Here is a 27,995-nt window from a genome sequence, read left to right as displayed (position 1 = left end):
GTGCATTCTGATCGCACGTCAGTCTGCTATGGAAGCTTCTGTCAATAGCAAAGAAAAGTGATCCATTTGAATGTTAAATTATGCAGATGTATGCATAGGAATTGTGGGTATTAGGTTCATTTGGAAAAGGATCAGGGAATCATTTAAAGTTGGCGGATTTGTGAACTGTATAATCTTTTGTGGGCTCATTGTCCAACCACGAGGACCACTCCTGTGTGTTTCCTGGGGGGATCAGTCTCCTGACACCACCATTGCCAGAGGTAGCTCTTTTATTCAGGAGGATACTTTCCATTGTATTAGAAACAAATGTACAGCAGGTTAATACATTTGTGTACTGTGTAGGAAAGACAAGAGAAACGAGCAAAAGAAGCCGGGATCCATGATGGGTTAAAACCTCTTGATATTTTCTTCACTATGATTGGTGGTCTGTTTATATTCAATCATGATGGAGAGGTTCTGATCTCTCGTAGCTATAGAAAAGGGATAGGATGGAAAGCCATCGACGCCTTCCGTGTCAATGTCATCCACTCCAGGCTCCCCGTGCGTTCTCCAGTCACTTACATTGCTGGTACCAGCTTTTTTCACATCAGGCGCTCAAATGTTTGGCTGGCAGCTGCTACCAAGCACAACATAAGTGCCACCATGGTCTTTGAGGTTCTCTACAAGATGTGTGACATCATGACAGACGTTTTCACAAAGATCAATGAAGAAAATGTTAAGAAAAACTTTGTCCTCATCTACGGGCTGCTGGATGAAATTCTGGACTTTGGCTATCCCCAGCATTGTGGCCCCGAAGAGCTGAAGAACGTAGTCCTCCAGCACGAAAGCAAGGAAGAGCAGACGCAAACCTATAGCCATGAGGAAACCGGTCACTGTCTGGGAAGGCGTGATATTGTGAAATACCGACGCAATGAGATTTACATAGATGTACTGGAAAGTGTTAACCTGCTAATGTCTCCTAGAGGTCAAATTCTAAACGTCAACGTCTTTGGCAGAGTGGTAATGAAGTGCTTTCTGAATGGGCTACCGATCTGTAAATTAGGAATCAATGAGCGGACAGACATCGCCTTACAGGAGACTGAATCTTCAAATGAAACTAGAAGGAGAAGAAGGAAGAAGACTGTCACCATTGACCACTGCTCCTTTCACCCATGTGTGCGGCTGTTGGCGTTTGACACCTTCCGGACCATCGTCTTCATGCCTCCAGATGGACAGTTCGAGCTCATGAGGTATCGCACCTCCCTTAATGTCATTTTACCTTTTCGCCTGATTCCTTGGGTGCGAGAGGTGGACAGAACGAAAGTTGAAATCCGAGTTATTATAAAGTGTAACTTCAGGCCCTCTCTGCGAGCCCAGAAAGTGGAAATCCGAATTCCAACTCCTCTGAACACCAGTGGAGTGCATATCATGTGCATGAAGGGTAAGGCAAAGTACAAGGCCAGCGAGAATGTCATTGTCTGGAGGTTTAATAAGATAGCTGGCCTAAAGGTGTCACAGTGCAGTGCCGATATAGATCTCCTTCCTATGAAAGAGTCCAAGAAGTGGGTGCAGCCACCCGTCTCGATGAGTTTTGAGGTTCCGTTTGCCCCTTCTGGCATGAGGATACACTACTTGAATGTTTCAGAGGCAAGGCTCAATTACGCTGAACAAGAAGTGATCAAGTGGGTGCGTTACCATGGACAGAGTGGCATTTATGAGACCCGGTGCTCCTACCTGGATGTAAATGGCCGGAGAAAAGAAGAACCTGACTTTTGCTGCCATGCTTAAAAAGCCACACTTTGTCAAAGTGGAATTCAGAATTAGGTCTGCTCCTGAGTTGCAAGGTCAAGAGTCGAGCCATATGGTGCCGGTGAGTTCTTCTCTTGTCACAACACAAGCTGATGGTTTGTAGGCCTGAATTGTTTTCTCATGAATCTGTCATCACCTCATTTTCAAGAGGCTGTGGATCAACCGGTTCATCATAATGCCAGGAGATCATGCTTCCGGACCACAGGCCATTACTCATAGGAGTTGACAACAAGCAAAGAGAGCCCTTGGTTTCATCTTATGGCCTTCTTCATAATTAGGGTGAGTAGAGAGATGGAACACCAAGAAGGAAGGGGATTACATGACATTTAATAAAATATATGTAGCACTTATTTAGAGCTGCAGCCTCGCACACCCCGGGGTTTCTAGCCCATCTTTCTTCTTGGCACTCTAGCTTTCCATCCACATCCCTGAAAAACATGCATGCTAGGTTTTTCTAAGGTGACCCTCTTTGAGTGCTGAGGGTGGGTGTATACAAGATGAGACTTGACTTGATTTCCTGCCCATCCATCCAATGCACTGATAAAGACCACCATAAACCTAGTCTTGCAGGGCCAGATGTGATTCTCAAATGAGAATACACATCTGGGGACAAAGCGTGCACTACAAAGGCTCCACCCACAGGTCTTCTTCCTAATAAACCTGACCCCCAAACCCCCCCAATTCCTCCAGTGTGTGCAATTTAAACCATGGGACTGGGATTGATAGTGAAGAAAAGACTTGACACTGGGAGAAAATAAGAAGCTAAAATTGCTGTTTGGCAGCTCAGGAGCACAAGGTAACTGAAGCCTAATAATTCATTTGCATGTTGTAATAAGTGCTGTGACAGCCAGACAGGCACACACATAGACCACCACAGCTAATGCACTCCTCACTTTTAGGACGTGCCTGTTATCTGTTATGATATCTTTCTTTCATTTTAACTATTGCACCACTCTATGAAACCGTTTGAACTTGACAGATATCGCACCTCTTGAAATGTCATTTTGCCTTTTCGCCTGATTCCTTGGGTGCAAGAGGTGGACAAAACAAAAGTTAATAGAACAAATCGAGTTTAGGTGAGCATCGTGGTCTATGGATATACAACGTGTTAGATCGCTGCGGCAGTTTTGCATTTCCAATTAGACATCAATCCACCCATCCATTATCCAACCTGCTATATCCTAACTACAAGGTCACGGGGGTCTGCTGGAGCCAATCCCAGCCAACACAGGGTGCAAGGCAGGAAACAAACCTTGGGCAGGGCGCCAGCCCACCACAGGACATGCACTCACACACACACACACACAAACAACCAGCATGTCTTTAGACTGTGGGAGGAAACCGGAATACCTGGAGGAAACCCACGCAGACACGGGGAGAACATGCAAACTCCATGCAGAGAGGACCCGGGAAGCAAACCTGGGTCTCCTAACTGCGAGGCAGCAGCACTACCCACAGCGCCACCGTGCCGCCCTCTAATTAGAAAGTAATGTTAAACTTCTTTGGTTATTCATTTAGACGTGCAGTCAGAAGGAGGATGCTGTGCAGCCTACAGTTTGTTGATTCGGGTGTTTTGAGTACTGAAATCCGCACCTCACGTGGTTCTTCGTTATCCCCTCTCTTAATGGCGGTCCTTTTAATGGAGTGTGACACACCGTTTGCTTCAAATGCATATTTTGCTGTTCATATTTTCACAAGCATAGCTGTCAATTATTTCAAGCTTACATCGTCTCCTACACTATTGTCTTATCACTGCACAACACATACAGCACCTACAACAATGTATCGCTCACGTTTCCATTGATGCCGTCGAATGCCAGTGCTTAATTTGGTGCTACAGAAAGGTTTTTCCATTGCATCAGATTATGTTTACTTTTAAAATGTGTAATGTGCTCTTTGCACAAGCGACGCACATTTATATGTCCAACAGGGTTTCTTTAGGAGACTTTTTGACGTTTTATAGCTACCAGAAGCTCGTTTTCTGTCAGACCAAGTTTAACGAGCGCCCGTCTCTACAGTTCAAAATCACCGCCCCTTATTTGATTCTTTGGTTTAGAAGTGTGACACTCAGTGAGCCGTCTAATTGTTCCCACCCACTTTTATGCAAAATTCACCCCTGGTTGGCTCCATGTCTGGTATCAGTGAGGCTACCTTGACTCTAAATTGAATTAAGTAGGCTTGGGAATATTATGTTATCTCGTTGGTGTTTCTGTGACTATTTAAGGTCCACAATGACATGACACTGTCTTCTATGCATAGAGATTGGTTACTCACTCCTAATGCTATAGTTGTCTTGAGGTTGGGGTCAGAGCAAAAGACCCTGTCAAGTCTGATCTCCCACTTGTCAATCAGAACATATTATAAAGACTTACTTTGTAGCCAGTTTATGCCAGCATATCTACAGTCGTGGCCAAAAGTTTTGAGAATGACCCAAGTGCTGGTTTTCACAAAGTTTGCTGCTTCAGTGTTTTTAGATCTTTTTGTCAGATGTTTCTATGGTACACGGAAGTAGAATTACAAGCATTTCAGAAGTTTCAAAAGTCTTTTATTGACAATTACATTATGTTTATGCAAACAGTCAATATTTGCAGTGTTGGCCCTTCTTTCTTTTTCAAGATCTCTTCAATTCACCCTGGCATGCTGTCAATCAACTTCTGGGCCAAATCCTGAATGATGGCATCCCATTCTTGCATAATCAATGGTTGGAGTTTGTCAGAATTTGTGGGTTTTTGTTTGTCCACCCGCCTTTTGAGGATTGACCACAAGTTATCATTAGGGAGTTTCCTGGCCATGGACCCAAAATTTTAGCCTCTTAGTTATCACCTTTGCCTTTTGACCTGGTGCTCCATCATGCTGGATTGTTCATTGTTGGCCACCACACTGTTCTTGGATGGTTGGGAGAAGTTGCTCTCTGAGGATGTTTTAGTGTGATTCTTTATTCGTGGCTCAGGATCGGGGCACCACCAGTGCAGCGCTTGCTCAGGAATGGCAGTCGGCAGGTAGGAGAGCATCTGCACACACAATGAGGCAAAGACTTTTGGAGCATGGGCTGGTGTCAAGAAGAGCAGCAAAGAAGCCAAGAGAAACATCAGGGACAGACTGATATTCTGAGATTGGACTGCTGAAGACTGCTGGGGGAAAGTCATTTTGATTCTGATGAATTCCCTTTCCGATTGTTTGGGGCATACGGAAAAAAAAAAAAGGTGAGCAGCGCTACCACCAGTCCTGTGTCATGCCAACAGTAAAGTATCCTGAGACCATTCATGTCACGTGGGGTTGTTTCTCAGCCAAGGCAGTGGGCTCACTCACAATTTAGCCTAAGAACACAGCCACAAATAAAGAATGGGACCAAAACATCCTCTGACAGCAACTTCTCCCAGCCATCCAAGAACAGTTTGGTGACCAACAATGAACAATCCAGCATGATGGAGCACCGGGCCATAAGACTAAAGTGAGAACTAAGAGGCTCGGGGAACAAAACATCGAAATTTAGGGTCCATGGCCAGGAAACTCCCCACTGAGAACTTGTGGTCAAATCCTCAAGAGGCAGGTAGATAAATAAAAAAAACACCAATTCTTACAAACTCCACGCATTGATTACGCAATAATGGGATGCCATCAGTCAGGATTTGGCCCAGAGGTTTATTGACAGCATGCCAGGGTGAACTGCAGAGGTCTTGAAAAAGAAAGAAGGGCCAACACTGCACATATTGACTCTTTGTATAAACTTAATGTAATTGTCAATAAAAGCCTTTGAAAGTTATGAAATGCTTGTAATTCTACTTCAGTATACCACAGAAACATCGGACAAAAAGATCTAAAAACACTGAAGCAGCAAATTTTGTGAAAACCAACACTTGTGTCATTCTCAAAACGTTTGTCCAGGACTGTATAGCAATAGTGTCCACCATTATTTATTGATTACAAGTTTATTTTCAAAATGAAGTGAGTTTGATCAATTGGGATGCTGTCGCCCATGAATACACTCTACCCTTTATCTGTGATGGATTGGATTTTTCTGTTATTCCTTGGAATTACATCAGAGTTGTCATTCTAGGATGTTTATCCACCTTCATCTACTCAGCTTTAATATTAGTCTTTACCACCGTAAAGCACAGACTGCAATGTGGTGTAGCGGGTCCACAGCTCAGATTGAACAGGCCAGATTTTTAAATAGATAATCGCCACACTCATGGCTTAAAGAGGGGGAGTGGAAGTATGGCCGGAGCGGTTCCCGGGAGCTTTGTGATTGCGGGTGGTCCTCACTTAAGTGCCCAGGTGAGGAGTCGTCCGTTTCTCTAATTGATACCGGGTGCTGCTAATCGCCACACCTGATCCACGTTCCCGTTATATATAATATGAACGTGAGTGTGGAGGGGGGATAAAAAGAAAAAGGGAACGGAGGTTAAGGAGGAGGGCAGCTAGAAGCAAGGGAGCCGGTGTGTGCAAGAGAGAGAACGAGAGAACGCAGACTTGCAGATGTTTGCAGGCAGCTGGGAGAGGCGAGCCCTATTGGGATGCTTGGCCAACACCCTGACGGTGGTGGTCACTTCTGCTGAGCGCTGGTGTGGAGCCGGAGTGTCCGGGACAAGGTTGGCTCACCGCAGCAAAGGCAGCGGGAGCTGGAGATTTGGAGTGGATCCCCAGCGTGAGCGTCCTGGCCATTGGGGGAAGCCAAGTCTCGGTTTGGCGGAGGGCTCAACGAAGCCAGGGATCGGGAGGCCACCAGACCAGCCACATGGAGAAGGTCAGCTGCAGGTAGGGTGACTCCCCTGGTGCATAGCCTGGATGGGAGAAGCAGGGGAGTCGCCAGCAGAAAGACGGCACCGGGCTTTGTTTTTAAAAGGATTGCTTCCAGCCATTATTTTTTAAAGGATCTATTTATATGATTTTTAACCTCCACGTTTTCCACTAGCTTTTTAATGGATTATATATTTAATGACTTTGTGATGCACTGCACTTTATTTTGAACATTGTGATTTTGTTGTTTAATAAAAGCACTTTTGCACATTTCTGCACCATCCCCTTGTTTCGTGATGTCCTCACTGATCAGCTCATCCGGTTACATTACCAACGGCGTTAGGTTCGAGAGCTCCCCGGAAGCCAGATGGGAGCATGGATCCGAACCCGCATCTTCACACATACATAAAGGCATGGAATATACCTCCTTGGAAGGCCATTCTTTTTCATTAACAAAGATCCACTCTGCTTGGAAGAAAAAAAATGAGTCAGCAGCTCAAGCAAATTTTTAGACCATTGTTAATGAATGTGAATTGCTGTGTGTTTGTGCGTAGAGGCAATCCAGTCCCTTGCTTTGTGATACTGAATGTGAATGACAACTTTGACGTAAATTCACCAACAGGGAAGTTAGATGGGCTGCGTTTAAAAAAAAAAAAAGCAATTGGAAAATCGTCAGATGCAAAGGAAAGAAATCAAGCAAGCATCTGGGTGACATGCTTAGATGGAGTCGTCATTGAAAAAGAGCATTCAGGTCTGTATAGGAGATGAGCTGACCAGCAAAGACCAGCATCCAAAAGTTTAGACATTTTTTTCGGGGCAAACCTGGGTGGTAGGTGAAGCTAAAATGGGAATTATTTTTAATTCCTTACAGCCTGATTATATTTAGAAATCTTGTAAATGAGACATTGGGACAATGTAGCAATTAGCTAAGCAAATGACTCGACCCCAATGAATCAAATTAGGTAGATCTGAGAAAAATAATATGGACCTAATGCTTTCTCTATTATACACTATTTACTTTCATTATCTTTTTTTTACATCTGACCAATTGTACAGCTCATATTTTTGGTAGCCTGTCTCATAACATGAAGAGCAGGTCCTATTAAAGGTCCCAGTGGAAATATTCAAGTCATAAAGCAATGCAGGTTTTGTTCTTGACAACCATGGCTGTCACCACAGAACATCTACTTTGCCAAACACTGTAGCTTATTTCAACCTCTGTGACCATAGTGTTTAAAAGTTAATGTGTTGCTCTCAAGCCTGGCTAGTTTAATTTCTCTTGAGCGTGATGGAGCCTGCAGAAGTCTGGGATGCAAGACTGTAAAGTCATACGTTCTTTGTGCCTCTTATTCCACAGAGAATTGGGTGCCACGTGAAATTGTCGCACCCCGACTGTGGAGTTTTGAAGGCAGTTGCTTGACATATTTTTCATAGAAGATCAGAAAGTGGTGGGGGTCCCTGTTGGTGTTTCAAGTGCAATGCCACACAGATAATTTATCAAAGAGAATCCCTCTCTGTGTTTTGAGCATGTAGAATTATTACAGTGAACAGCGGGGTTGTATTGACTACTAGCATTTTTATAGCTGGGTCTGTGATTGACGACAAAATGCAGCCCCTCAAAAACTTGGCTGACCTAAGTGACCACCTAATTTGCCTGTTCAGTAGTACTGGACCTGGTGCCTAGGCGTTTGAGCTAAAAATAGCAGAATGGATTGGTTTATATGCTGGCAGAGATGGTTTGATTTTTGTTATCATTATGTGCGATCTTTGCGTGTAACATCTAAAGTAATAATTTAGTCATTCACCTTAACAAAAGGACAAGTGTCTGTGTATCTGTATGTCGGCCTGGCTGCTGTATCTCTGTCATTCCAACAGATGGAGGAACATCACAAACATTTGTAGTAATAAAATTCACTGCATTTGTCATTCTAACAGATGGCATATCACAAACATTAACAATATCCTGACAAATCCCATACCAAATGGCACATAACAGAGACACAGGCATTTCATCTGTCATTCCAACAGATGGCATGTCACAAACGTTAACACTGCTTTTATAAATCCCATAGCAAATGGCACATAACAGATACAGTAATCCCTCCTCGATCGCGGGGGTTGTGTTCCAGACCCCCCCGCGATAGGTGAAAATCCGCGAAGTAGAAACCATTTGTTTGTTTGGTTATTTTTATATATTTTAAGCCCTTTTAAACTCTCCCACACTGTTTATAAATATTCCCCACACAGTTAAACAGCATAAACCTTTTGTATTCTCTTAGATATTAGGTAAAATTTCATTAAAATTATGTATGTAAACACACTGTTTATATACAGTAAAACCTAAATATTATTTTAAAGATATCGAGTGTCTCCAATATCACATATGCTACAGCCATTACAATAGACAGGCCACCAGCGATAAATACGTTCAATGCAAGAAAAATTGTATACAGTAAATGTGTGTACAGTGACACTAAAGGTACGTACATGTACTAAGTACTGTAAGTAGAAAATGAATTATGGTTACTCACCAACAATGACACGATGACTTGTCCAATAACGATGAGTTTAATTTTACTGCACAACAAAGGAGAGCGTTACAGCCCTTCTAAAGGAGCCACTTCAGGCGATTGTGTAGCACTGCCGTTATTCTTCTTCAATCCAAATCCCTAAAGCAGATTCCATCCAGACTACTGCCTTATTACATCCACTTACAACTCATTTTGCACCCTGGTTAACAAGACACTGCGGCCGTAGATCTTATATTCCTTTCCTACTTTTTAAATAAAAAGAATCGTAGCCTCATTGAAGCAGTAGCAGGAGCAGATCGTTTTGAAGCCATAATGAAGGGTTTGACTATGCACAAAGATAAACACAAAAGAGCACAAAAGTTAACTCTTTACACAGCGAAACACGTTGCTGCTGAATGAGCGAGACGTGACTTCCTGGTGAACATCGCATTCAGCACGCAGGAACTTAACTGCGTGCTCTGATTGGTTAGCTTCTCAGCCATCCGCCAATAGCGTCTCTTGTACGAAATCAACTGGGCAAACCAACTGAGGAAGCATGTATAGGAAGTAAAAAGACCCATTGTCCACAGAACCCGCAAAGCAGCGAAAAATCCACGTTATATATTTAGTTATGCTTACATATAAAATCGGCGATAGAGTGAAGCCGCGAAAGTCAAAGTGCGATATAGCGAGGGATTACTGTATATGTATTTCATTTGTCATTCCAACAGATGGCACATCAAAACATTAACACTGCTTTTATGAATCCCATACCAAATGGCACATAACAAGAGATAAATGCATTGCATTTGTCATTCCAACAGATGGCACATCACAAACATTAACACTGCTTTTACTAATCCCATACCAAATGGCACATAACAACAGACATAGGCATTTCATCTTGTCATTCCAACAGATGACACCCCACAAACATTAACACTGCTTTTACTAATCCCATACCAAATGGCACATAACAACAGACATAGGCATTTCATCTTGTCATTCCAACAGATGGCACATCACAAACATTAACACTGCTTTTACTAATCCCATGCCAAATGGCACATAACAAGAGACATATGCATTGCATTTGTCATTCCAACTGATGGCATATCACTAACATTAACTCTGCCTTTTACAAATCCCATACCAAACGGCACATAAGTTGTGGATGGTTGGAAATTCATTTTGTGCAGATTTTGCAAAAATATGAGAAAGTTGTTTTCAATGCATAGGAAAAAAAACAAACAAACAAAACAAAAACATAGACACCCGGACTAAATTGCCATCTAGACTACTCTAGTAAACTAATGATGTTAGAGACCTGCAGATCTCATCTTGATGTTATTTTTGAACAATCGAGATCAACACGAGAGCTGAGTGTGTTGGGCTGAATAGGCTGCACTTGTTACAATTGTTCTGATGTTCTAATATCTACCTGATAAGACCCTATGGACTGCACATTAAGTATTTGTTAGAATATACTTAGTCTATTTTAGCCACTTTGTGTACCTCCAGCTGCAATTTGTAAATGAAAACACAGTATTTAGAACAGGAAAAGGACATAAGCACCCATTCTGCACAGTTAAGGACTTCTACAGCCCCAGTAATTTGAAGCCAGTTTAGAATTTCCACTTACCCTAACATGCATTGTGTGTGGATTTGGGTTTGAACTGTGAGGATGTAGATTTAGTAAAAACCCATAAACATGAGCAATAAACCGACTCCACAAAGACAGGGACCAGGCTGAGATATAAACCGAGAACTCTCAGTCTGTAGTGCAGCAGCATGGACTACCACCCACAGTTTCCAGCTGAATTTTTTTGTGAATGTGTGCATTAGTGAGGACTGACGTCCCATCCATGAATGATTTCTGCCCTGTATGTTGGGCTGCTAATAAAGAAACCAGTGAAATGGATGATTAGATGTTTATCTGAAATCTCGACATGTGAAAAATGGGTCTCGTTTCATATCAACATGCTGGGTCGCTAGCAGACACTGTGCTCAACTGTCTAATTGAATTTTCACACACAGCAATCCTCCTTCTGCCCGTACACAAAATTCTAATAAAAATTGCAATGAATCCCAACTCTGGATAAAGGTATCTACAAAATAAATGACGAAAAAAATGGTTTCTTTTTACACACAGTATTGAACTCCTAAGTCTCAGTGGTGCAAAATGGGAATAAGTGGGCATGCAGAATGGCAGAATTAAAATTTTTGTCATTACTGTACTTCCTTTGATAGTTTTGATGGGGATTTGCATTTCACGCTGCACAATTAATTTCTAATCAGTTCAAATTAGCAGAATATTTCTTTTTAGTAAGTGTTAACACTATAAGATGTCCGAGCACAGAGAATGTTCCATATTAAGTATAAATTGAGGGCCACGTTATCCCCATAAACTTAAATTGGACAGCTTCCACTCCCAGATGGTGCAGATAAAGTGTGACGTCCATGAAAATAACTATAGTGTTAACCAACAAATTACACTAATGGCTTTTAACCTTCTGGTAGTTACAGATTAAAGCAATTTCTTCGGTTTAATGGCTGACGGAGTGGATGAAGACCCGCAATTCAAACATTGTGAACAAAAAACACACCACTAAAAGGATCCATGACTCTCAGTCGCCATTTCAAAAATAAGATGATGCTCTAGAGAAATGCCTGCCACATTTAATATACAGTAGATTACCTTTCTTCCTTCCAAAATGGTGCTCAAGAGAGCAATGATCCGCTGTTTCTACAGTTTACATGACTTGTAATTAAACGTGTGAAAGCAGATTTCAGTTTCTGTTTGGTTCCTTCTGTCTGGGAATTCCCCATTGTGCCTTCATTCCTTTGTGATGTGTATCTTACCTCAAAGCAGGAGGCAGCCTCGTTTCTTGATCTTGGTAGGCTGGGGGCAGAGAACAGCACGGATGGCTTCATCAAACACCGTCTTTAATCCCCTCTGGGTCAGCGCAGAACACTCCAAGTACTTGACAGCATCTGGGTTGGAAAAAGAAAGATCAGGAAAAGTCAAGGTGAGTTATGGAAACAGCGTCCTGAGCCTTTAGCTGTTAGCACTTTACAAATTGATAATCCTGACAGCTCTTTGGAAAGCCATGGCCACACTGCCACCTCGCGGTTTGATGTAATCGTCAGGATTCCAGCAAGTCACACACACACCTCTTCTCTCCTTGTTTGTTCTATAAACTGTCATTGAGTTGGCTAAAAGTAAATCTTCTACTATTGAAGTAGGAGACACAAACATTTTGGGCAAACCTTAATTATTTACCGTACTAGGGGTACGGCTTTGCTTGCCAACCCCCCAGGCCTGTGCTACGCACCAGCCACTTCAAGTCTTTGCTGCTCGTGTTTTGAAGAGGGGTGCTGAACGCACCCCAAAGAGATGCGGTCACTCCTCCGAAACCCCCTCTTAAACGGTGATACATTGGAATACAAATACAGTTTTATTTTATCTCCTCTTTGCTCGATCAGCTGCTGGCTTGCTGCTGCAGCCATGCTACGTGATCTGCATCCAAACATTTAAAAGCCTGTACAGCAACTGTACTTTTGTCTCACTACCTTGTCTCTCTTCTCCCCCAGACATTCTCTGCTCCTGTTGGGGGTCCCACTCCTGAGGCGCACCCCTATGAAGAGGAAGATTTTCTATTCTTTTAATTGAGAGATGGAACTGTAACCCTCCGACTACACACGGAGCTCGATTCACCTCTGAAAGAGACTTCTATTTGTTTGAAGTGTTTGAATAACGCTTCTGTTTCTATAATCTCCTGTGTATCTGTGCAACTCTGTGACTGAAGCGTAACTGTGCGTATGTAATTTCACTTTCACCAGACAACAAATCTTTTAATTATCATGGATACGCCTCTTCATTGGGAAAAAAACACTACTTTTCCCTGATGGCAACACAAATTAGGCGATCTACAAGTCTCTGACTTAAAGTTTAAACCTGAACAATATATTCGATCTCTTTTCACTGTTCCATTATTTCACCGAGTAATAATTTCTATTTGCTAGCGCTAATGCGATCTATACTTTCATTTTAATGAGACTTTCGAATTTTAGTACTTTCATTAACTCTAACCTGCTCTGCATGTGTATACCATGTGAACGTTTTGAATTCTTTACCACGTTCTACTTTGTCATCTACTCTTTGTCTTTTATTTTCAGCCCCGGGCATGGTTAAATCTCTTGGTACAAAGTCTCATCTCGCAGGACTTGCTTCTAAAGGTTGTAAGTATGACATGACTTGAAAGAATCTCGTGTTAAAAGTGTCCGTCTCGCAGGACGTCATTCCAAAAAGTCTCTTCAAAAGATGACGTGTCGTTGCTGGATAAAAAGTCTTGTCTCCCAATATTTTTTTTATTATAATAGAGAGATATACTTGTGTATAGGTCGGGGTCTTGAAACCTGAAAAATCGATCATAATATCAGACCACGACTTATACGCCCGTTCAAAAATACAACACATTTTTTTTAACATCTTCTTGTTTCCTTCAATCTCACGCCAGCTTCTCAGACACATCGAATTTTGTTGAAGCAGCACAGTTACCAATTCCTTTCTCCACTTCAACGACTTTTAATTTAAAACCAGCTTCACATTTTCATTTGATCGAGCGCTCCATCGTAGATAAGGGATGCTCTAACGATAAAGGTATATGAGGATGTGAGATATTAAAAACACAAATCAGTGCAAATGTCACTTTGGAATAGTTTGGGTATTACTGTGTGGTCACGTAGGAGAAATACACAGAAAGAAAAGGCCGTGTGCTCCGTGGTTACTCTCTCAGGTGGGTGTTAGCATATCATAATCCCTTGGACTAATAGTGTGAGTTTTCCGCATTTGACTTATATGACTGACATTATAAAATACGAGAAATTATACATTAAAATCAAGCCCTGTCTTATCCGGAGAACTTAAATGTGAGTATATATGGTACATCACTACTCAAAGCCCTTTACATAGACAATTCAACCACCACCAATCTGTAGCGCCCACCTGGATGATGTGACGGCAGTCATTATTGTGCCATTACACTCACCATACATTAGCTATTCGGTGGTGAAGGGATAAGAGAGATAGCCAATTAGGGGATGATTAGATGGCAATGATGGACAATTTAGCCTTGACTTTGAGAAGCACGCTTCTCTTTTCGAAAGATGCCCAGCGAACTTTATTGACCACAGAGAGTCAGGGCCTCAATTTTATGTCTCATCCGAAGGACGCTGCCATATTAACAGCACAGTGTTCCCATCACTGCACTGGGGCATTGGGATCCACTCTCAGACCAGTGCCCCCTGCTGTCCTCAATAACACCTCTTCCAACTGCAACCCAAGCTTTTCCAAGATGGTCTCTAATCCAAGTACTGGCCAGGCCTAAACATGCTTTGCTTCAGGTTGTATGGCTACTGACAATAGCCATTGTGTAAGAAGGTGATAATTAGCATTCTGGGAAGGCTGACAAACAAGAACACTGTTTAGTTCAGCTATCAAGTATGGCTAGTGTGAGTGCCATGGAAGACAGACTGGCATCCCGGCTGGATGACAGCATGACCTGTGGACAAGATGGAATGTGCCAGGGGATGAACAAGCAGAAGTCGGAGTCCAGCAGCAATTTCATTCATCCCCCATATGTTAGATCGTGTTGAGCTTTGACGGGAGAGTATCCCCCACGTGGGGAAAAAAGCATGTGGCTGTGATATCTCTGGCAATCAGCAAGTACCTTCTAAAACACACGCACTGTAGCTCTGTTCTCTCTCTCAAAAACATCAAACATTACTCCTTAACAATCTTTAGATGGTAATATCTGTTGAACAAACAGTTATCACTAACTAAGCGGAGGCAAGGAATGCTCTAACACGTGGCAAGAGGTAGACCGACTCGAATGGAGGCTAGAGCATGCCCTGCCTCCCTGCCCTTGGCCCACAGAGTCTCTCTCGGATTCGCACAAATAAATCGGTACTGCAAGCGAATTATGATACCTATTGTGATGAGAGAAGTCACAAAATCAACTGAAATGTTCAAGCAAATTATAGAAAAAAACCTGATAAATATGAACAGTATATAGATTATTTGTAGTATTAGTAAGTAGCACCATTATGTGAACCCTTGCATTCTTCTTTTCCAGATCGGGGTCATGTTAGTGATACAGTGAGCTTGGCCGACAAGGCCTTCCTTGGAAATACCAAAGGGTGCCTAAGGTAGTTAAAAGATATAATCCCCTCCAATATTTCCAGAGTCACTGGCTATGGCTAGTTTCTCCTATAGGTGGCATCCAGGAGGCATTTTGACGTTTTTTTAAATTTGATATACTTTATTAAATCCCCGAGTGGAAATGTATCTTTTCACATGAACTTTGGGAGTCAGCATGCAAGATCAGCCATTACAGAGGACCCCTGGAGCAGTTTTCAGGTGAAGCGGCTTGCTCAACGGCTCAACAGGATAAGATCTCATCACATAAGACAACCTTCCAGATACCAACGCAGACCCTTGGCCTCAGAGCCACCACTCCTTATCCAAACCACCTCAGCTTCATCAGCCTTGCTGGTACAATTTTTTGACAACTTCTGCAACAGCTTTGACTTGTCATGAACAAAACCTAATGGTACTTGAACTCCTTTACTTGAGGCAGCCACTCATGCCTTACTTATACGAACCAAGCTATTCTCTTCTAGTAGTTCTGACCATGACCTCGGATTAGGAGGTGCTCATTCTAGCTGCATCACTCTCAGTTGTTGAACCATTCCAGAGTGCCTGCAGGTCACAGTCTGAAGAAGATAAGAGGACAACAAGTAGCAGATGTGCATACTTTAGGACCCTTAAAATGTTCACTATGCCGTGATCTCCTACCCAGTGGAGGAGACAATAAGTAAAGTCCAACTACCACATTGAAAAGCCTCAATTTATTGGTAAGTATGCAAACACAACTCTTGCTCTACAAATCAAAGTACAAAGTATCAAATGCCATGCAGCATTTATCTGGAACTCTACATTCTTCAAAAGATACTATGAGACACACAGTTGTAACTGTTTTTGAAGTTCACAAGCCACATTCACACATGGTTGGCAAATTTGAATGACCTTCTTCAAGTATCAATGCAAGCATAAAGTGTTGGTCCTCTATTCCGCAGTGCTCTTCTTGAATTTGAGGTTCAGGTGACGGACAAAGCTCTTATTTTAGTACCCCAGCAAAGGCTTTTCCAAGTGTGATCATCATTATGTGAGATCAATTTTATTCAACAAGACTTCACATTCTGGTACATAGATTTGGGAAAATAAGACAGAAGCTAACCCTGGAAAAGGCATTAAGCTATTTCAGTGCACACTTAAAATACACAGCCACCTCAAACCTACAGTTGAGAATTAACTTAATGTGCATGTGCATTGGAATTGGGAGCAATATCAGAGTAACCTGTAAAAATCTAGGAGAGACATAGCCAATAAAAATCTCTCTATTATAAAAGAAAATCTTGAGATGAGATTATTGACAAGAAATTTTTTCAAGTCCTGCCGTCCTCTCAATCATTTAACGGCCCACACCCACAGTCCTCTCACCTTTCATTTGTGTGAATGCTTTTGTCAGATACAGTTCCTGCGCTCTCAACTCTTATAAACTTTTACGTTTTCCTCACTTTAAGTTCCCAATTTAAGAAGACTTATTACATCCAAATCTTATTGAAGAATTTCATTACAAAGTGTTATCAACCGAAGAAATGAGTACACTGGTAATTCCAGCACCGAAAAATGATGAAGTCAAACGAATTAACACGAAAACTGACGATTGGTTACACGGCAAATTGGTTAAATGCGTATCAATAGACTATGCTAAAACAGTTGGTGGTGATCGTGCGGAAGATGAAAACATCAATTTACAATATCACGTGGAATATCTACAACCGTTAACACCGTTCAGTCTTCCACCGGCCAAATTACTGTGGAAAGAAGGATGTATCGTAATGTTATTGTGTAATTTATGTCTGAGTGATGGGCTATGTAATCGGACAAGATTAGCTGTATTCAAAATTGGTTGAACAATTCTGACATGTCAAATTTTAACATGCAACAACATTGTTCTTCTCTCTCTCTTGTTAAATTAATCTTAGCCTGAATGAACCTATTAATTTTTTACATTTAAGATTTTTCATTTAAAGATATACCAATGTTGTTTCTTGTCCTACTGTGTGGATATAAACACACGGAACTTCAGTTTCTGTATTACATCTTGCCTGAAGAAGGGGCCTGAGTTGCCTCAAAAGCTTGCATATTGTAATCTTTTTAGTTAGCCAATAAAAGGTGTCATTTTGCTTGGCCTTTCTCAACATGCAACAAGAAAGGTAATGTAGTACATCTTCCGCGGATAACATTGGACACCAAAGGATATCTTGATATGTCAGTCATATTAAAACATTTCCAGTTTCCCTTTAGAATAGCTTTTGCTACAAATCACAGGGACAAACATTCGAAAAAGTTGGTTGATATATTAGAGAGAAAGAAATAATATTCACTCACGGAATCAAAATTCAATGTGATATTGATGAAAAGTGAATTCAAAACCCGTTTTTACTGAAGTTTTACAGTAAAAGTGTAAGTTTAGAAAGTATTTGCGTGTTAATTTCAAAGCCAAACAGAACGAAAACGTATAGCGCAATGAATATCTCTAATGCAACATGAAACATTTAATTAATTTTCTTTCAATTTATTATGTTTTACTATTTTTTACTATGGTTTGTTACTCACTGTAATGTAAAATAGTTCTATTATGCATATGTAACAATTCCCATGAAAATAACAATCTATTTAAATTGTATATCCGCTTCTCCATACGTGAGCGACAGACCCGCAAAGTGGCTAGCGCATAGCGCCCACCCGTGGTTGGCGAGCGAAACGAGCAGGGGCAGAGCCCCCTTGTATATAAAATTTTTTTTAAGTAAAACGATTTTAATTACTTTACTTATAAATGCACTAAAAAGCAAAATAATACATTTTTCTTTAACTACAATTTTTGTGGTTGTTTGTGACTAAATAAAATTGTGGGGCGCACATAAATTAATTGATTCAAACAATTTTTGAAACTTGTTTAGCATGGTGTGGAATTATAATGTTGTTTTTTTATATATATTTTATGATTGAAGTAGCTATTCAATTAATTGATTGAATTAATTAATTTATGTGCACCCCACAATTTTATTTAGTCACGTATAACCAAGAAAATTGAGGTTAAAGAAAAAATTATTTTTTGCTTTTTAGTGCATATATAACTAAAGCAAATAAAATCATTTTACTTCAAAACATTTTTTTATATATTTTATTTGAGTATTTTACAAATGCTTTTTCTTTTATCATTTTTCATGAATGTGAAGCTCCATTTAAAGTATTATATAATAGATCATTGCAGAATTATTTGAATACTAAAAAAAATAAAATTTTGGTCTCTGTTTTTCTGTTCCGGCTCTTATGGGATTAGCGCTCAGTCGCTGCAAAAAAAAAAATACATCGACGACAGAACGGCAAGCTTATGGCAATACTTCCTCACCTTGATCATCAAGGCTACTCCTTCGCAAGAGCAAACAAGTGAAGTCGGCATGCAGATTTTTACCAACTCTACTCACAGGAAGAGGAAAGTGGGGGCAATCCAATGCGTCTCTCACTTGTATGCTCCTATCCTTCTGTATAAAAGCGGTCGGGATTGTCCTTCTGTCCCATGAGTGCTACACAGGCGCGGAGTTTCACACGCCCCGTCCATTTTGCAATGCACGATGGGATTTGTAGTTTCGTTTTTCCAGGTAAAAGATGATTTTCTACTCCAGACTGTGTGATATCATCTTCTTCTTTCTTACTATATAAAAGCGGTCGGGATTGTTCTTCCGTCCCGTGAGTGGAAAGCGTAGTGGTATTCCGCTTATCACAGACTTACTACTTGCAGCTTGCGGTACGAAGCGACATGATGTGAGCAGAGTTCTGGTGCTCCAATCGTTCCCTTGCTTTTGTGCGCAATGTGCTGGAAAAATAGACAAAATTATGTCTCTGGAAATAATTAATGTTGATGGAGTACAAATGCCTCACCACGTAGTAAATATCAGGGGGATTCAAAAGGGCGACCTCAATATTGAAAAAAAGTTAAAATTTCATCGCAAAAATAACAGAAACTACGAGTATTAAAGTAATACCGCTCAAATGCAATATAACCAAATTAATGAGTTTGTATAAAATATCAAATTGATCTACATATTGAATTACCTTAAGAAGTGGTCAACTTAAAAGTCGGTCGCCTTAAAAGGCAGGTCAGCCTAGTATCTCACTATAATTCTTTCACCGTCATTGTTATGTGTGCGTTAATTGGAATCGCATAACCATTAATTATGGCAAAATTTGTTACGTATTTGCATCGGTTTTGACGGATTATTATATTGTCACGTATACAAAACTTGAAGAAATTTGCTTTGCTAAAAGTGGGTTTAAAATCAGTTGCAAGATTTGTCCCAGACAAACAAACACAGACAGAGGAGTCAAGTTATATATAAAATGTTTAAAACAAAGAGTGAGCCTTTGGGAACTGCGACTGCCCACTCATCCTTACCCCCGTGGCATGAAAAGAAATTGAAGACTTTAGTGGAAAGCCAAAAAACACCGGAATGGTAGCCAATATTAATGCTTTAACATTTTGTGTTTTCAGAGTAAATTACCTTACCTGATGCTGCCAAAATGAAAGCACAATGAAGTCTGGCTCTAAATGACTTCCTCAGTGGCATATGCTAACTTAGCAGTTGGATGACAAGTTGATAATTTGCTCCAGATAAACAACTCCAGTAAAATGACTGTGCTTGAAAACTGCAGTCACGCATGGAAGTGGTCAGATTCCCCGAGGATTACACAGGTGTACCTTTTTGATGCCTAAATGCAAGACCACTCGAGCCCTGCTAAGACCCTTGTAAGCGCTTGAAAAGCATTAGCAGGCTAGCAATAGATTTCTGCTCTACTAGGGAGTGATGTGCTTAGTGTCATAGATGTACTGATATTAGTTTACAAATCGATTTCTCTAGTATATACAATAATTGTCTCAACTAGTGTAGCGCGGAATTTGTTAGCATTTACAGTAGAACCCCGATTTAATGTTCCCCTATTTAGCTTTTTCACACATTTAATGTTTGTCTGGTCAGATTAATTTTGTGACGGATCTAAATCTGATGAGTTTATCCTGAATGTGCCACTTATGCACAAAATGAAAAATGCAATTACCAAAAGATGTTGGTTGCTGCTCTACTTCTGTATACAGAAACCGGTAAACCAAAGGACAGGAGATTGGACTGGTAAGCATGACGTAAAAGAAAGGCCATTCCAAAGATCCCGTGGACTTCAGACAAGCTGCTCTTACTTCTTATATCACGAAGACCTTTGAGATGCTGGTCGTGAAACAGGCACGACCTTCTGGACGCAGAACACCTGGATCTTCTTTGGATCAGGTACACATAGGTGTGAAGGATGCTCTCACCTCCATGCTCCACAGAGCCTACTCCCATTTGGACAAAGCCGGCACCAGAGTCAAGATAATGTTCTTTGATTTTTCCAGTGCTTTTAACATCATTTTGCCTCATTGACTGGGGAGAAAACTGAAGGCCTCGAATCTTGATGCCCCCTCAATCTCCTAGATCATGGCCTACCTGTCCAAAAGATAGCAGTTTGTAAAGCTCAGGGTCAAAAATGTTGGTGTGTAATACGTGATATCTCAGGGAACTGTCCTGTCTCCCTTCAAGTTCACCCTCTACACTTCCTTCACAATACCAGCACTTGCTATCTACAGAAGTGTTTAAATTACTCCACCATCGTAAGATGAATTAGTAATGGAGATGAGTCAGGGTACAGGAAAGTCATGAAGGACTTTGTCTTGTGGTGCAGGGACAACAACCTGCAACTCAGTATGAGTAAGATAAAGGATCTGGTGGTGGACTTCTGACATGCCAATGAGCCTCTGAGACCAGTTACCATCCCGGGGAGGACAAGGAAGTGGTGTAGAGCTACAAGTACCCAGGGGTTCACATAAACAATAAACTGGACTTGTTTGACAACATAGTGGCACTGGGCAAGAAGAGTCAGAGCAGACTGGACTTGCTAAGGACACTAAGATCTTTAGATGTGTGTAGTAACCTGCTGGAACTGTTCTACCAGTCCATAGTAGCCAGTGTGCTATTCTACACTGCAATCTCCTGGAGAAGTAACTTGAGCACAAAAGAAGCACAAGGCTTGAACAAACTTATCAGAAATGGCTGCCCCATCACTAGGTGAATCCTGGACACACACTGGAAGCTATTGTGGAAAAGAGGATGGTGGCAAAATTGGATGCCATCATGAAAAATCCCATTGATCCCATCCAGGTGGTGCTCTCTTGGAGGACTTAGGCCACAGGCTAATTCCTACACTGTGTGCAATGAAGTGCTTCTGGGGACTTTCTGCCCCCTGCAATCAGGCAGTTCAGTGCTTCCACCGAATGTACTCATTACGTTTATTGATTGATTAATTGATTGATTGATTGACTAGCTGTATTATCTGTCCTCTGTGGTGGGCTGGCGCCCTGCCCGGGGATTGGCTCCAGCTGACCCCTGTGACCCTGTAGTTAGGATATAGCGGGTTGGATACTGGATGGATGAATGGATTATCTGTCCTGTTGTTTTTATGCTTCTGCTACTGTTTGCATTTGAATTTCCCCATGGGGTTAATAAAGTTTTATCTACCCTAATCCAAAATAGTTGATCAAGAGCAGTGTAAATCCTTTCAGGAAGGTTTTTGATTCGGGTTGTTTTATACAAGAACACAGAGATCCACTGTAGTAATACTCTTCAGAATTTTAAACACCAGTCATGTCACCTCTTCATCTTCATTTGGACACCACAACTGCACACAGCAGTCCAAGTGAGGCCTCACTAGTGTGTTATATAACTTGAGCATAACCTCCTTTGACTTGTACTCTACACATTGTGATATACAACCTAACAGAGTTTGTGTATGGCTGCATCAGGGTGCATCTCTAAAAGGGAAAAGGTTAAAAGGTTATTTCCATGCTAAAAAGGAAAGGAGGTTCGACCCAACCTTTGGACCTTCATCGGGTGTGCAAACTGAAAAAGAAAGAGCAGGTAACATATATAAAAGGTGAAGGAGGGAACAACGTCAGGGCAAGATGAAAGGAGAAAAGGCGAGAGGAGGAGTGAAAATGCTGCCATTAGAAAAGATGAAGGGAAAGATTAAAAAGTACTCCAGTAAGTCCTGGAGAAATACGTAATCCCAGGCAGAGGATAAGATTAGATTCTCCTGCTTTTCTTTGAAAAATGTCTTTGATGCCCTGTGGACAAGCACAAACAGATCAGTGTGGCTGTGATTAAGGGAGGTGAAGTGTTCTAAATTAGGCTTTCTTAGGTATTTGACTTTAACAGCTCAGACTTGCTACCTGAAACAGCCTGCTAGCCATCTCCCAGTTTCACCGACTGTATGTAGATCACTGTAGACGTCCTACAAGAAGTGCAGTTAATAAAATGTTTAGACGGGCAAGTGGCCCATCGTTTCATTCTAAATTTACCAGAGAGACCAGAAACAAGGGGGCTGTTGGTGAAGTATTTGCAAGTGACACAGTGCCTCCTGCTACCGCTCAAAGTTCCCGGTGATGAATGTGGATCACCTATGTGAAGTTAGCTATGCGCAAGACCTTTGTGTAGATTAGGTGATTGATGGAAGAAGACAAAGGGAGGGTTAGCAGACCATTTTGAGCAGCACATTTGAGCCATTTAAAATCAAACACCTTTCACAGCCTATTGTAGAACACTTCGCATCCTATAATCATATCTGCACTGATCTCTGTAAGACACTTTTCAAAGAGAAACCTAAGAAGCTAAGCTTCTTCTCGCCCTGAGATTGCATACTGCTCCAAGTCTTTATGGCCAACTAACTTGTTAATCTCTGTCTTCATCTTCTCTTACCTCGTCTTGTCTGCCTTGGCTTTGTTCCCCCTCTCCTATATAAGTTACCTCTTTTCAGTTGCATGCCTGATGGAAGACTATATAGCTGAAACATTGCGTCTTTAGCCTTATTTCCTATTCAGCATGGAAGTAAGCCTTATATTACCTGACATCCTACCAGCCTTCTAGATAGTGATGAGTCCACTGAGATGAATCAACTCTTCTAATAAAGTGCATTTCCCATTGTTTATTAAAAACCTTACCTATTTGCCTACGTGTAATGCTTTACATTTACTGACATTACATTTCATCTGCCACAAATCTGCCCAAGTCCATATGCTGTCCAAGTCCCTCTGTATCGATTCTGCTGATTCAACATTCTCTGCTCTTCCACTTCATTTGACACCATGGGCAAACTTGATCAGCTGATTGATTCTGTTCTTGTCCAGATAGTTTATATAAATTATCTAAACTAGAGGGCTTTGCCCCCTGCTCATTCTGCGAGCCCACAAACCTCCCCCCCAACCACGGAGCGCACCACGCGCCAGCCACTTCACTTCTCTGCCACTCGCATTTTGAAGGGAGTGGCTGAAAGCATGCTTTGGAGATGCGGACGGCTCACCTGCTTGCTTACTGCTCCTCCTGCCATGCTGTTTGTCGCGCTGTGCATTGATCATTTCAAAGCCTGTACAGCAGCTGTCCTCACTTTGCTCATTTACCACCACCCCCCCAAGCCCACCAACCTAACCCTCCACCTGCCACTTCGTATCTCTGCTGCTCATGTTGCGTAGGGGTGGGGTTGAGGGGAGTTCTGCTGGATGCACGTTAAGGAGATACGGATGGATCAGCTGCTGTCTTTCTGCTTGCTGCTGCCGAGCTGCATCTTCTGCTTGTCACGCTGTATGTCGATCATTTAAAATGCTGTACAGCAGCTGTCCTTTTGTCTCACTGCTTTGTTTTGTCGGACGTTAAAATGTCTCTTATTTTCTGAATTTGCACATAGATTATTATTGTTCTCTTGTGCATCCGTTTTTGCCTTTTTTTCTCTACAACGCTTTTGTGTCTCTTTTTGACGTGCTGCTCTTTCTTCTTCGCTTAGTTGTTCATGTGCCATATAGAATGTATAACATTTTTAAGAGCTGGGAGCACATGAAGTGTGTCTGCCAAAAGGATTTCAACAACTGCGAAGTTAGACGTCCGTGAACTTGTTTTAAATTGTTTGTAAGTAGGGCGTGACGTGCAAAAGTCACCATCGCATGGGTCTTGCTTCCTAAGGTTGTAATGTCTAGTCTTGTGTGACATCAAAGTGTCTCTCCGAGTTGATCACGTCTCACGTGATGTCAAAGTGTCTCTCCGAGATGATCATGTCTCGACCCAAGATTTTTTTATATAATAGATAGATATAGTTATCCCTGAGAGACACCACTTTTTATATCTGAATAACATTCCCCTCAATAAATGATTCCTTTTTTAGAGCCTATTTTGTACTCGATTACACACTGCGCCTTGAATTCTCACTTATCCTCTCATGTAGAACCTTATTACGAAGATCAAGCTAAATAATATCTTATGTTCCTCGCTTATCTGATGATTTAGTTACTTCTTCATAGAATCCCAGCATACTGTATTATTGAAACACAGCCTTCCCCCACCTGAACCTATGTTGAATATTGCTAATAGTTGACTATTAGCAACTGTTTGTATATGTATACAGTAAATACGCATTGATCAGCTTCACTTTAACATTAAAATCGCTGACATTGACAGGTGAAAACTGACAAGTCACTTCATTGTCAGGTGAAATGAATAACATTAATTATCTCATTACAATGGCTCCTGTCAAGGCAGCAAGTGAACAGTCAGTTCTTGAAGGGGATGTGTTGAAAGCTGGAAAATAGGCATGTGTAAGGATCTGAGCGACTTTTGTCAAGGTCCAAATTGTGATGGCTAGATGACTGGGTCAGAGCATCTCCAAAATGGCACGTCTTTGTTGGGAGTTCCCGGTATGCAGTAGTTAGTTCCTACTAAAATTGATCCAAATGAAGGACAGCTGTTGAACTGGCAACAGGGTCATGACCACCCAAGGTTCATTGATGCATATAGGAGAGAAGGATAACTTGACCCCACAGAAGAGTTACTATAGTCCTGGCCATTTGATACTCTGGGAAATGTTCTTTTTGGAAACCTTGGATCCTGGCATTCATATAGATGTAACTTCAACACATACCACCTACTTAAAGATGGTTGCAGACCACATACAATCCCTTCATGGCAACAGCATTCCTGGACTGCAGCGGCATCTTTCAGCAGGATAATGTGCCCTGCCATATCACAATAACTGTTCACGAATGGTTTAAGGAACATGATAAAGAGCTCATCTGTGGGATATCCTATCCATTGAAGTCCCAGCCTCAGAACTTACAAGATTACCTGCTAACATCTTTGGTGCCAGATACCACAGAACACCTTTAGAGGTCTTGTGGTGTCCATGACTTGATGAATCAGAGTTGCTTTGGCAGGCCGGGGGTCTACACTATATTAGACTGCTGGTTTTAAGGTTGTGACTGATCATTGTAAAAATTTGAAATCATAAGGTGAGTAGCACCTAAGTAAGCAGACTGAACTGTTTCCTTTGAGACTGAGACTAAGTAATCTATCCAACTAAGTAGAAACCCATGCAGAACTACAAGCCCTTATACCTTAAAACTCATTTTCATCACAGACCCCCCCATCCTTGTAAGAGTTCAAACGTGACCCACTAGAGTATACCTATTTCCTTGGCCAGTGCCAATCCTTGGGGGTATGTGATGGGTGCCAACTTCTTTTCCTTGAGTTTTTCAATTGTTTCCTTCTCGTCCCTCAGATCCAGTTTGGTGCCAACCAGGATGATGGGAGTGCTAGGACAATGGTGTCGCACCTCAGGGTACCACTGCAAATGGAGAAGAATGAAAAAGAAGTCACAAGATGGACATTAAAAAAACATCTGGTGATATTTCAACCATTAATACACTAGCTGGAAAACTAGGAAATGTTCTGAATAGTCCATCAGCAATGGACAGCTTTGACATCCATTTTTATCAAATATCGTTTAGACATTGTCAAATATTGTATCACTGTCTGCAGTGTTTCTTGTGGACTGCATTGCTTGCTAGCAAAAGCATGCATGTATTTAGCATTTTTTTTATTCCAGTAAGGTATGTACTGTGTTGTGATGCTGTATTGTGATCATTTTATTTTGAATAGTTTAAAATGTTTAAAAAAATCGTTCCAGCTCAGACCTTTCACCTGGCAGACATTGTTTATGATCCTCACATTATGTGCTAAGGGTGCTTATCCCAGATGGTAGCCCCATATAAATGTATTGCTTATGGCCCAACCAAGCCACCAGGTTCTTGCAGGTGAACTCCACTCCCACGGTTGATTACAGGACAGCGGCTTGATATCGGTTTCTTTTCCACACAATTAATGACAAATATGATGAAGATTAATTTCAATTTTTTTTTACATGGTTGCTCCAAATTGATCCATTTCCAAAGCAAAACCCTGTCAGTTTGTCTCACTGTACTATTGTCACAATTTTAGTGGAGAAAGTCTGGTTCAATCTATTGAGCCTGCTCTTGCCATACCTCACTCCAAGGTGAGAGGAAAGAGTATAAGATGGAGATAGAACTTGGTAACACCATTCAAAAATTATATAGTGAGTCATGATGGGGTAAATAAACCTAAAAATAAAACCAATTAAACCAATGTCATTTGGCAATTCAAATAAAAGGTGTCAACCATGTGTGTCTGTAGATCATCCTCCTAACTCATCGTGGGCTAATCAGTCTCACTCCAAGACGAGAGGAGGCAATGTCTTTTATGGTATCACCTCTTTGTATTTTGACAGCCAGAAGAAGATGCCCACTGAGAGCAGTTGACTTCGCACCTTCTGGACAGAGAAGTCTAAAGGCGGCATGCTTCAAGGAAGGGGGTGTTTCATTCCGGACTGACACTCGAAGGAGATGGAGCTCCAAACCAGACCTGATCACTATCTGTTACCAGCAGTGGGCTATTAGTTTTGTTATAGCACCATGGTGCAACAGGTTTGTTTAAGACCCATTGTTATTATATAACAGGGTGACCTGGCGGCCCGACATTTCTTCAGACCAATTGTTATACCTTGGACGACCGCAGAGGTCAATGGCAAACAAATTTGCTCACAGCCATTTTAAGTTTCAATGAGTTTTATAACTATGGATAATTATTTATATTTATAAGTTATAATTCAAAGTTGAAGCTGTGCGGAGAAGAGCAACCAATTGCATCCCAGGACTTTAACTCTGACAGACTCAGAGAGTTAAACCTGTTCGGTTTCAAGCAGAGGAGTCTGTGTGGAGACCTTATCAAGGTCTTCAAAATTCTCAAAGGCATCGATAAAGCAGATCAAGCAGAATTCTTTCAACTTAATGGTGAATCGTGTACTCGAGGATGTCAGTGGAAGTGCATTTAGGACTGAAGCAAAGAAGCACTTCCTTATGCAAACAGTTATGGGAATCTGGAATAAACTACATAGAACTGTAGCTGAAAACTTGATAACCTTTAAGAAGAATCTGGATGAGACCATGGGACATCCTGGCTATTGGATAAACAAAGAAGTGTGATAGACTGAATGGTTTCCTCTGTTTTGTCAAGTTTTTTGTGTTCTTGTCTGTTCGAGACTATTGGAGTAAACAAATCATTCACAAAACCACATAAGCCAATACATCGGCATATCTTGAAATCAACAAGTCCTCTTGAGGGAAGGCATCTTCATTTTACTTTGTGTAGAAACGCTGACTGGAAATGGCTGTTTTGCTCACTTCATTTTCACAAAATATTCTGTAGGGGAGTTTTTCAATATAACTATCGAAATAAAAACAAATAGATGTTGCATGTCAAATCTGTGTTGGTTGCCTGATTATTTTTTTTTTCTTCTTTCTACTATTTTCTGCCCCCTGCTCTCTTTGCTCTCCGACCCCCATGCAG

General features: G+C 41.4%; 2 protein-coding genes across 2 annotated transcripts in view; one reads left to right on the top strand and one right to left on the bottom strand.

The window, feature by feature from the left end:
* rac2 (Rac family small GTPase 2) overlaps positions 1 to 27,995 on the bottom strand; it is a 102,064-nt gene that overhangs the window by 4,117 nt on the left and 69,952 nt on the right. The window contains exons 5-6 of the mRNA XM_039765551.1: positions 25,758 to 25,917; positions 11,901 to 12,032 (exon numbers count right to left, since the gene is read on the bottom strand). Coding sequence (XP_039621485.1) covers positions 11,902 to 12,032; positions 25,758 to 25,917 — 291 coding nt within the window. The 3' untranslated portion in view covers position 11,901. The remainder of the gene's footprint in view (positions 1 to 11,900; positions 12,033 to 25,757; positions 25,918 to 27,995) is intronic.
* Positions 415 to 1,767, top strand: LOC120538137 (AP-2 complex subunit mu-like). Its single transcript, XM_039767574.1, has one exon. It carries the CDS (start codon positions 415 to 417, stop codon positions 1,765 to 1,767), a length of 1,353 nt encoding a protein of 450 aa, XP_039623508.1.

Source organism: Polypterus senegalus, chromosome 10, assembly GCF_016835505.1.
Source record: "Polypterus senegalus isolate Bchr_013 chromosome 10, ASM1683550v1, whole genome shotgun sequence".
Taxonomy (NCBI): Eukaryota; Metazoa; Chordata; class Cladistia; order Polypteriformes; family Polypteridae; genus Polypterus; species Polypterus senegalus.
This window is presented reverse-complemented; position numbering and strand designations above follow the sequence as displayed.

Excerpts from the sequence above, each read along its gene's own strand:
- LOC120538137 (XM_039767574.1), top strand. The coding sequence starts at position 415 with ATGATTGGTGGTCTGTTTATATTCAATCATGATGGAGAGGTTCTGATC.